This window comes from Lethenteron reissneri, chromosome 49, assembly GCF_015708825.2.
Source record: "Lethenteron reissneri isolate LAM-NWPU_2019-01 chromosome 49, ASM1570882v1, whole genome shotgun sequence".
NCBI lineage: Eukaryota > Metazoa > Chordata > Hyperoartia > Petromyzontiformes > Petromyzontidae > Lethenteron > Lethenteron reissneri.
In genome coordinates, this window is record NC_083827.1 from 976,110 (window position 1) to 988,132 (window position 12,023).

General features: G+C 52.4%; 1 protein-coding gene across 1 annotated transcript in view; it reads left to right on the forward strand.

Annotated features, from left to right (window-relative positions):
* The window catches only part of LOC133354855 (piezo-type mechanosensitive ion channel component 2-like), a 238,104-nt gene that overhangs the window by 81,828 nt on the left and 144,253 nt on the right, over nucleotides 1–12,023 (forward strand). Inside the window, exon 3 of the mRNA XM_061572007.1 lies at nucleotides 8,462–8,587. Coding sequence (XP_061427991.1) covers nucleotides 8,462–8,587 — 126 coding nt within the window. The remainder of the gene's footprint in view (nucleotides 1–8,461; nucleotides 8,588–12,023) is intronic.

A 12,023-nucleotide genomic window follows, 5' to 3' on the forward strand; every position in this document is an offset into this window, starting at 1 on the left:
GGAGTCTATAAACTGAGTTACAGCTGTGGTGATTGTTACATTGGGGAAACGAAACGTCATGTTTCTGATCGTGTCCGCGAGCACAAGTCAGATCTGAAACACGGCAAAATTGAGTCTTCCGCCGTTGCCGATCATTGCTAGAACGCTGTTGGGTTCTCATGATATTGTCTTTTCCGAGACCAAGGTGCTCTGCAAACCTTCTGGCTACCATCAAAGGTTTGTACACGAAGCCATCCAGATATACAAACACAGACATAACTTCAACCGTGATGATGGGTACAAACTGAGTAATCATTGGAAAGATGGTATTAGCCATGCGAAAAAGATTTAACTACACATATTTGGACCATCTTAGTTGACAGGTACTATTATTTAGTTACCGTACAGTTTACTGATAGATAGCCAGTTTTGTTTTATCATGTTTAGCTTATTTTTTCACACGCTGGTTGCCTGCCTTGAGTTTTGCCCACCCAGCAGCAGAGCAAGGGGCTGCTTGGTCCTGACTTGCTTATCTGCTTCTGCCATCTACATGACAAAGGCTCAGTACCAACAAGCAGCAGCCGTACGAACCATCTCACAACAACTCATCTCCCGCGGCCCATTCTGGCTCCTCCCCCCCTTAACCAGTATACAAGGTCGGGTCTCTTAGGACTTCTCTTTACTTGATACAGCTATCGTGCTGTGACGGTTCCACCTGAAGACGGAAGCTTGTGTTGCCTCCGAAACGTGATTTATTATTTTATTTCAATAATTTTCTCTATTATTTTATTATTAAGGTTTTTTTTCTTACGTGCAGTCACGAAAGCTTCAAATCTAGAAATAATTAAAACTTACCAGGTAAGATCCACTGAGCTATATAGATTCGTTTTCAGAAGGGACCTGGTCACAGATGGTAGCTCAACGAAGCGGCTTATCACGTGGAAATGTATAGCAGCCAAATACTCTAAACGCGTGATGTTGATTCTAAATGTGGAGGGAAAACCCGCAGGACCTGGAGAACAATCCACGCGACCACGGGGAGAGAGGCATGCAAACTCCAAATATACAGCAGGCGTCAGGGTCAGGTTCCAACCCACGACCTCCTGTGTACTAGGCGAGGTAGTTAACATCTCGCCACTGAGTCGCAAGACTCTATTTGATTGGGATGTTTGGGCAGTTCCACCGATGAGCGATTGACTTCGTGTGAGTTCCTCACCTGCGTTGGCTCTGCTACTTCGTGGCTACCTCAAGCCTGCAAGCCTCGGCAGTCTCCATCTCAGGTGCTGGGCAGGCTCAAACCTACTTGTCGCCTGATATTTGACGATATTATCCACACCTCCGATTAGCACGCTTGGCTACGTACGGTGCGAACGAAGTTCAACATACACACAACTAGGGTGATTTGTTTAACACGTAGGCTTTCGCGACCAATATTATTCATAACCAACGTTTTTGGGTTTAGATCGCGTTATTTATAAATGTGTCGTAACCCTCCACCACCCGACACGGCCAATCAGTAAAAAAGTGTCACGTTGATAAAAGACAAATAGTTCACTGCTTTAGCCCACCGGTGTGTTGAAGCGTGAAACCACAACATTTACAATTTGAGTACGACGTTTCGCATCATCGGGCAATTCGCCAGAATGGCTGTATGCAATTACCCCCCACCCCTCTACTCCCTCCCCTCTACCCGCCTCCCCTCTACCCCCACCCTCCACTCTACCCCCTCCCCTCTACCCCTGCCCTCCACTCTACCCCCCCTCCACTCTACCTCCCTCCCCTCTACCCCTCCCCTCTCCTCTACCCCCCCTCCACTCTACCCCCTTCACTCTACCCCCCCTCCCCTCCGCCCCCCTCCCCTCTGCCCCCCCTCCCCTCTACCCCACTCACCACACGACCAGCTCACACAGTGAGCAGGCGTCGCTCAGGGAGTGTTTAACGTCGTTAGCTTCCTCCTGTGGCCCGGGCCTTCCTCCTGTGTCCCGGGCCTTCCTCCCGCGGCCCGGGCCTTCCTCCCGCGGCCCGGGCCTTCTTCCTGGCATTGCACATTTCCTGTGGACGCGACCTTGAGATGTCTTGACGGAGCGCTGCAGCCTCGCCGTGCGGTGCTCGTGAAAGCGATCCCGTAGGGACGACGACGACGATGACGGTGACGACGATAAAAATGATGGGCATCATGGTGATGATGCCAAAGATGATTATGGTGATGATAGCGAAGATGACGATGACAATGATGGTGATGATGACAATGATGGCGATGATGATGGCAATGATGATGGTGATGGTCATTGAGCACATGGGAACACTTTCTTAAGTGGGGCTACAGGGGGGCAAGTAGCCTAATGGGGCTATGAATGGTATTGATTGAGAGTGCACAATTAATAAAATACATTATCAATTGGGGGTGGGGGAGGGGGCAGTTACAGTGAGGGAAAAAAGTATTTGATCCCCTGCTGATTTTGTACGTTTGCCCACTGACAAAGAAATGATCAGTCTATAATTTTAATGGTAGGTTTATTTGAACAGTGAGAGACAGAATAACAACAACAAAATGTTATAAATTGATTTGTATTTTAATGAGGGAAATAAGTATTTGACCCCCTCTCAATCAGAAAGATGTCTGGCTCCCAGGTGTCTTTTATACAGGTAACGAGCTGAGATTAGGAGCACACTCTTAAAGGGAGTGCCCCTAATCTCAGCTTGTTACCTATATAATAGACATCTGTTCACAGAAGCAATCACTCAATCAGATTCCAAACTATCCACCATGGCCAAGACCAAAGAGCTCTCCAAGGATGTCAGGGACAAGATTGTAGACCTGCACAAGGCTGGAATGGGCTACAAGACCATCGCCAAGCAGCTTGGTGAGAAGGTGACAACAGTTGGTGCGATTATTCGCAAATGGAAGAAACACAAAAGAACTGTCAATTTCCCTCGGCCTGGGGCTGCATGCAAGATCTCACCTCGTGGAGTTGCAATGATCATGAGAACGGTGAGGAATCAGCCCAGAACTACACGGGAGGATCTTGTCAATGATCTCAAGGCAGCTGGGACCATAGTCACCAAGAAAACAGTTGGTAACACACTACGCCGTGAAGGACTGAAATCCTGCAGGGCCCGCAAAGTCCCCCTGCTCAAGAAAGCACATATACATTCCCGTCTGAAGTTTGCCAATGAACATCTGAATGATTCAGAGGACAACTGGGTGAAAGTGTTGTGATCAGATGAGACCAAAATGGAGCTCTTTGGCATCAACTCAACTCGCTGTGTTTGGAGGAGGAGGAATGCTGCCTATGACCCCAAGAACAGCATCCCCACCGTCAAACATGGAGGTGGAAACATTTTGCTTTGGGGGTGTTTTTCTGCTCAGGGGACAGGACTTCACCGCATCAAAGGGACGATGGTTGGGGCCATGTACCGTCAAATCTTGGGTGAGAACCTCCTTCCCTCAGCCAGGGCATTGAAAATGGGTCGTGGATGGGTATTTCAGCATGACAATGACCCAAAACACACGGCCAAGGCAACAAAGGAGTGGCTCAAGAAGAAGCACATTAAGGTCCTGGAGTGGCCTAGCCAGTCTCCAGACCTTAATCCCATAGAAAATCTGTGGAGGGAGCTGAAGGTTCGAGTTGCCAAACGTCAGCCTCGAAACCTTAATGACTTGGAGAAAATCTGCAAAGAGGAGTGGGACAAAATCCCTCCTGAGATGTGTGCAAACCTGGTGGCCAACTACAAGAAACGTCTGACCTCTGTGATTGCCAACAAGGGTTTTGCCACTAAGTACTAAGTCATGTTTTGCAGAGGGGTCAAATGCTTATTTCCCTCATTAAAATGCAAATCAATTTATACAATTTTTGACATGCGTTTTTCTGGATTTGTGTTGTTGTTATTCTGTCTCTCACTGTTCAAATAAACCTACCATTAAAATTATAGACCATTTCTTTCATCATCATTTCTTTGTCAATGGGCAAACGTACAAAATCAGCAGGGGATCAAATACTTTTTCCCTCACTGTAACATTGCCCCACTGTCGCTACGTTCACACAAATTCGGCGTGGCTGCTGCTGTAGCTGCTACTGCTGCTCCTGCTGCTGATCGTGGTGATTGTGGTGGTGATGGTCGTGGCAGCTCTACCGGTAGAAGTGGCGATGTAATTAGCTCACCACGTGCATCGTGAACGCTGCCCCTTCCCGTAAGAGCGGCGTTCACAGCGGAGCTGCCTGCAGGTCGGGTGGCCGCCTCGGGGCAGAGAGGGGCGGCGCACGGAGAATCTGGCGTACTCGGTGCGGTGCGTCCGCTCTAGTCGCCGAGCACGATTCGCATCGCCCCTCTCTGGTGTGTATCGATCTGTTTCGACAATCTGAGCTTCTTGTTCACCACGCAATTGTGATAATACAGCCGGAGAGGTGAACATTTCAACGACCTACTTTCTGTACTGCCTAATGTAGACCACCTCGTACCGCGTGCGCCCACAATCCACTCCCAACCCACGGTCTCCCGGGTCACGTGGCCCAGGTGACGACCACCTCGGTCCGCGCCGTCTCGGGGCTGAGTCGGCCTCGTGCCGGCTCACGGCGACTCGAGCACCAGGGTCGGGAGGGAAACGTCCCTTCGAAGGTCGATGGCCCCGGCCACCGATGTGGCCCCGGGGGTGAGCTGGACGTCGATAGCGCTGCCTCCGTAGGGAGAACGTCGCCCTTGATGCGTGCAGGATTCAGACGCGGGCGAACAGAGGGATTTTGTCAGCGCGGTCTTCTCTGCCCTCCCGTCTGCTCTGAAGAAGGGCCGTTGCCCAAAACGTTGGCCAGCCAATGTTAACTCCCTTGCCTGGTCTACGTGAGGTCGTGGGGTCGATTCCGACCCTGGCACCTGCTGTATATTTGGAGTTTGCGTGTCTCTCTCTCTCGCTTGTCCTCCGGGTTTCCCCTCCACATTCACAATCACGCATTTGTAGCACTGCATTTGCTCGCTCCATTTCCACATGGTAAGCAACTTCGTTAAGCTGTCATTTGTGGCCAGCACACTTCTGAAAAAGAGCTATATAGCTCAGCGGGCATTACGTGGTAAAATAAAATATCGTTGATAAATAGTAATAACCAACCCGGCTGTCACCCATCGAGGATGGTGGGTTAATCAGTGACCTCACGCCATGGAGAGGTGGTCACCAGCAGATGTAGAAACTTCCCAGAAGGGGCGTTTAGAACTGTCAAGCTTTAACTCGGGCCCTAAATCACTGCCGATGACAGTCTGATATGGTGTTTTCGATTTAGCATCTCCATTAATTAGTGTCCAGCCCTTTGTCAATCTACTCGTGGATGAAGGCCCTCCGCATGCTGCATTGGTTGTTAAGGTCGGGGACGAGGAATAATTCAGATGTCACTCGCAGCTGATGTTACCAGGAATCAAACTCATGATTTCAGGCTTCAGAACACATTGCACGAACCCCCGCTCCTACTTGCTTGGATTTAGTCACAGACCTCCATTAGTAGGTGTGTGCCACGTGGTGCTGCACTGTGAGAGTGAGTCACGTGGTGCTGCACCGTGTGGAGTCTGCTGTGAGTGTGAGACACGTGGTGCTGCAATGTGTGGAGTCTGCTGTGAGTGTGAGTCACGTGGTGCTGCACCGTGTGGAGTCTGCTGTGAGTGTGTGTCACGTGGTGCTGCACTGTGTGGAGTCTGCTGTGAGTGTGAGTGACACGTGGTGCTGCACTGTGTGGAGTCTGCTGTGAGAGTGAGTCACGTGGTGCTGCACTGTGTGGAGTCTGCTGTGAGTGTGAGTGACACGTGGTGCTGCACTGTGTGGAGTCTGCTGTGAGAGTGAGTCACGTGGTGCTGCACTGTGTGGAGTCTGCTGTGAGTGTGAGTCACGTGGTGCTGCACCGTGTGGAGTCTGCTGTGAGTGTGTGTCACGTGGTGCTGCACTGTGTGGAGTCTGCTGTGAGTGTGAGTGACACGTGGTGCTGCACTGTGTGGAGTCTGCTGTGAGAGTGAGTCACGTGGTGCTGCACTGTGTGGAGTCTGCTGTGAGTGTGAGTGACACGTGGTGCTGCACTGTGTGGAGTCTGCTGTGAGAGTGAGTCACGTGGTGCTGCACTGTGTGGAGTCTGCTGTGAGTGAGAGACACGTGGTGCTGCACTGTGTGGAGTCTGCTGTGAGTGAGTGTCACGTGGTGCTGCACTGTGTGGAGTCTGTATAGGTGAGAGTCACGTGGTGCTGCACTGTGTGGAGTCTGTGAGAGTGAGTCACGTGGTGCTGCACTGTGTGGAGTCTGTATAAGTGAGAGTCACGTGGTGCTGCACTGTGTGGAGTCTGTGAGAGTGAGTCACGTGGTGCTGCACTGTGTGGAGTCTGCTGTGAGAGTGAGACACGTGGTGCTGCACTGTGTGGAGTCTGCTGTGAGAGTGAGACACGTGGTGCTGCACTGTGTGGAGTCTGCTGTGAGTGAGTGTCACGTGGTGCTGCACTGTGTGGAGTCTGTATAGGTGAGAGTCACGTGGTGCTGCACTGTGTGGAGTCTGTGAGAGTGAGTCACGTGGTGCTGCACTGTGTGGAGTCTGCTGTGAGTGAGAGTCACGTGGTGCTGCACTGTGTGGAGTCTGCTGTGAGTGTGAGTAACGTGGTGCTGCACTGTGTGGAGTCTGTTGTGAGTGTGTGTCACGTGGTGCTGCACTGTGTGGAGTCTGTGAAAGTGAGTCACGTGATGCTGCACTGTGTGGAGTCTGCTGTGAGAGTGAGACACGTGGTGCTGCAATGTGTGGAGTCTGTATAAGTGAGAGTCACGTGGTGCTGCACTGTGTGGAGTCTGTGAGAGTGAGTCACGTGGTGCTGCACTGTGTGGAGTCTGCTGTGAGAGTGAGACACGTGGTGCTGCACTGTGTGGAGTCTGCTGTGAGAGTGAGACACGTGGTGCTGCACTGTATAGAGTCTGCTGTGAGTGTGAGTCACGTGGTGCTGCACTGTGTGGAGTCTGCTGTGAGTGAGAGTCACGTGGTGCTGCACTGTGTGGATTCTGCTGTGAGTGTGTGTCACGTGGTGCTGCACTGTGTGGAGTCTGCTGTGAGTGAGAGTCACGTGGTGCTGCACTGTGTGGATTCTGCTGTGAGTGTGTGTCACGTGGTGCTGCACTGTGTGGATTCTGCTGTGAGAGTGAGACACGTGGTGCTGCACTGTGTGGAGTCTGCTGTGAGAGCTAGTCACGTGGTGCTGCACTGTGTGGATTCTGCTGTGAGAGTGAGACACGTGGTGCTGCACTGTGTGGAGTCTGCTGTGAGAGCTAGTCACGTGGTGCTGCACCGTGTGGGTGAATGGGAGGCGCCCGCCCTGCAGCGTAATCCAAGAACCCTAAAAATACCCGCGAGGAGTGGCACGGTGCCCACGTGGTGTGTGACAGGAGCAGGGCACCGCCGCGATGCGATATCTGCGCATTCCCATACCCACACACACATATATACAGAAACGTTATTTTTAACCAGGTGACAGCCCCTTGAGATGAACACAATATAGTTTAATAAACTGCAACTGGAGTTAACGAGTTGCTTATTTAAAAACAAACATTATTGAATGAATTAAAATTGCATCGTATTATTGTCACTGATCGATCTGGCCGGGTGGCATCGTGGTGAAGAGACCCAGATCTGTAAACGACGAGACCGACTCACGAGACTAAGCGTGCAGTCTGCACCCGCCCAGTGGCCGCGTTCTCACCGCTCCGATTGTGGGCGCCAAGATCGCTCCGCTCAACTTGCGAGAGCTCAAATCGCGGCCGTGGGTCGACCACCCACTCCTCGTGGGTCAATAACTGATTACCACGTGATGGGGAAATCCTGCACGGGTTGTGGGAATTCAAAAGCGCCTGTCATCATATGTGGAGAGACTGGCCCCTCAGCATTGGAATGTGGAATTTCCCCACCACCGACACCCCCCTCGGCCCCTGCCACATGTGAACGTAACCCTTGGGGTGACCTCGTCATGAACCCACGGCGCCCACTGCCAGTGCAGGATGCTACTTTGATGCACCTCACGACTTTTACTGGACTCGAGAAGAAGCCAGGAAAGTCACCGACGGCTGAAACACGAATCCGTGGCCAAGCGCTCAGCGGTGCTGACTCAGCTCACCTGGCTCAGTGCACCTGGCTCAGTGCACCTGGCTCAGTGCACCTGGCTCAGTGCACCTGGCTCAGTGCACCTGGCTCAGTGCACCTGGCTGGCTCAGTCAGGTTCACTGCGGCGGGTTCTAAGCCCCCGCTTCTAAATCCTTGAATTCAAGTCAAACCGTGTTGGTGCGTGCAGCACACATCATCTGCAGCATTCCTTCGTGCGCACACACGCGCTTTTGTTTTCCCCCCTCCCCCCCCTTTGTATGTGTGGGTGTGTTGAGCTTATGTCGCAGCGTATGTAGCCAACCGTGCTAATCGGAGGTGCGTGTGAGCCACGTGCGGGGCTGCCTCACAGTGCCGCGTGCCTCCTCCGCGTGTTCCCGCAGGCCACACCGGCCGTCTCGTCAAGGCCATCTGCTGCAGCAGCTTCCTCTTCCTGTGCCTCCACCTGTGCTTCCAGGCGACCGTCACCGCCTTCTCTGCCCAGCGGCGCCTCGACCACACGTTCAACTGTGAGCGACGCTCGCCCGCTCGCCCGCTTACTCATTCACTGACTCGTTCACTGACTCGTTCAATCGCTCTCTCGCTCACTCACTCACTCACTCGCTCACTCACTCACTCGCTGATCACACACACATCGTGCGAAGGCTTTCACCAAATCAACGTTCGAGGCGTATTCGTGGCCACAGGAGGTGTGGCTCCCTGCGTTTTCTCCACCTGTAAGTTGAACTTCTTTCGCACCGTACGTAGCCAGCCGTGATAATCGGAGGTGCGGGGGAAGGACAACAAACGAACGATTCTAAAGCGTCACTTTCCTTTGGCCACTCCATGATTTTCTCACCGCACAAAAACACTCCGAATGGAATTGGCTGAAGCACCCGAATGAGGACCCTCCTGAAGAAGAGTGCTGAGACTCGGCAACGCTTTCTCTGGGTGATTGGTAGCAATGTGTTTTAATTAGTCCTGCCGGACAGAGTAATACATTCAAGATCAGTCTGCTATTGGAGTCTGCGAGTTCAAACTCTTTCCTGGGATAAACGCAGCTTCATATGATCTCCTTGGGGTGGATTCAATACATTTCGCTTTATTGGAAGCCAATTGATTTTGTACTGTCGAGAAGCTGTTTTCTGGCCCTGGGAATGTGGAATGTTTACCACTCGCTGATGAATCCCAACGGGGATTGGCTACTGTTGGCTACGTACGGTGCGAAAGAAGTTCAACATTCTGTACGTACAAATTGCTGCCTCGTTTAAATGTCAGCAGGGGTGCCCGTCATGAGATGCCTTTCACGGGCAATCACCGCGGCTGCACTCCAAGCCTCTGACGCAAAACGAACCGGCCCCGGTGGCCGGCCGGGCCGATCGTTCACTGAACTCCCGCGTGGCCGACGGAGTCCGTGCGGCGTGGAGTCAGTGCCCCGACTTAAACACAGTGCCGGCGATCCGCTGCGGCGCGATCGCCACTTGCTCCGGCGATGTCCGTGAGACGAGTGGACGTGGCCGCCGGCTCTCCCGCGCTCGCCACGAACCGGGGGGTTAGGAGCGGATGAGCGAGGTCGGCCAGAGATCGACCTCTCGCCGCTCGTGCCGCGAGGAGCCACCGGGAGCTGTCCTCCTGAACGGTCGCGCCACACCAGCCCCCCTTGGTTAATCATCATACAGGAAACAACTTTACAGCAAGTGCATCGCGGCTATCCCCTGGTTAGTTCTTGACTCTTGCCGGAGGGACGTGAAACGTTCCATCACTGGGTGAGGGCTGCCAATGAAGTTGGGACGCTGCCTCATTTGCTTCTTCAAAATGCCCAAATCTCCCGAGCGACCGGCAAGGCTCCGGCCCGGAGCGGGGAGCTGCTGCTTCGACGCGCCCAGCCTCGTGGGCTCGACACATTCTCATTCGACACATTCTCATTCGACACATTCTCATTCGACACATTCTCATTCGACACATTCTCATTCGACACATTCTCATTCGACACATTCTCATTCGCGTCTCTTTGTTGACCCCCCCCGGACCTCCGATGAGCATCGTTGGCTTACGTACGGCGCCGAAAGAAGTTCAGCGTGCACGACATCCCGTTCGGGATGCCTCCGCACAGCAGCCAACACTCCACAGCACGTGTCCCATGGGAATGTGTGAGATCCCACGGAATGTGTGAGATCCCACGGGGAACGGTGGACCAAGTTGTTGTGCGAACGGGGGCGCTGGGCCGCCGGAGCAGCAGCAACGCGGACGGCGACTCCCAACGTGCATGATAACAGCACTTGGCCATGAGTCTGTTAAGGCTATACGGGGGATCTCTGTCTATGCTTTTTTCGTGTGCTGGGGAGCGGTGGTGCAGCGGTTAGCGCGCTGAGCTACGAACCTGGCGACCGGGGTTCGATTCTCGCTCACGACCTAACACGAGATGTATTATTTAATAATATTACATACACATGTATTACAATTGTCCGATAGCTCTTAAGAGGCACATATGAGCAGAAGAGTGAGTGTGTAATTGGATTGAGGGTAGACAGTTCACGATGCTGGCTGTAAATAATTGAGCAGCGCAACGTGGCACAGTGCACGTGGGGGGGGGGGTTCTTTATCTCCCCAAGACCGCCCCCGTTCGTGGCACAGCGGCACGAGGAGCATTGCTGCCGTGTGTGTGTGTAGGAGTGCCCGCGTGGGGGAGAGTTGAGTGTGCACTGTGTGAATGTGTAATGTGTTTGCGCGAGGTTATCTGTGTGCGTGCGTGTGTTAGTGTATCTCTGCGTGTGTTAGATTATCTGTGTGTGCGTTAGTGTATATCTGCGTGTGCGTTAGTGTATCTCTGCGTGTGTTAGATTATGTGTGTGTGTGTGCGCGTTAGTGTATCTCTGCGTGTGTTAGATTATCTGTGTGTGTTAGTCTATCTCTGCGTGTGTTAGATTATGTGTGTGTTAGTGTATTTCTGCGTGTGTTAGATTATCTGTGTGTGTGTTAGTGTATCTCTGCGTGTGTTAGATTATCTCTGTGTGTCTGTTAGTGTATCTCTGCGTGTGTTAGATTATCTACGTGTGTGTTAGTGTATCTCTGCGTGTGTTAGATTATCTGTGTGTATGTACGCGTTAGTGTATCTCTGCGTGTGGTAAGTTATCTGTGTGTGTTAGTGTATCTCTGCGTGTGTTAGCTTATGTGTGTGTTCGTGTATTTCTGCGTGTGTTAGATTATCTCTGTGTGTGTTAGTGTATCTCTGCGTGTGTTAGATTACCTGTGTGTGTTAGTGTATCTCTGTGTATGTTAGATTCTGTGTGTGTTAGTGTATCTCTGTGTATGTTAGATTCTGTGTGTGTGTGTGTGTGCGTTCGTGGATCTGTGGGGAGCGGTAGTGTAGCGCTACGCTGCACTACGAACCCGGTGACCAAAGTTCTATTCCGGCTCACGGCCATCACCAGTGACTATTATTTGAACCGGTCCTGGGCCTCCCCTAGGTTGATTCAGCCTCAAATAGGTACCTGGTGCGGTGTGTAAACATCGCCACTGGGGAGACAAAGGCGGCCGGGCGTGGCGCTGGCCACCAACCCCCTCGTGTGACATGCCAGCTTCACAGGTGCTCGCTAACAGCACTTGCCGCAACAGTCTGTGTGGGCTATACGGGGGATCTTTGTCTTGTCTTTGTGGTGTGTGAATGCTGCACCAACATCCATGTGCGGCCGGTAGTGACGCAGCTGGTAATCCATGAACTTGATTGCAGGGTTGGTGGATCACGTAGAGATCCTGTATTTGGTATAGGATATCCACGGGCAGCAGTGTCCCCACAGCTTGCAGGAGAGCATGCAGGGCTCGGAGACACTTTCTCTACCGGCAGAGTTTGAATCCACTTCAGTGTTTCCTCACCATGGTCACCTCTACGACCCCCACCACTAATCCCATAACCACCACCACTAACCCCATAACCACCACCACTAACCCCATAACCACCACACCTAA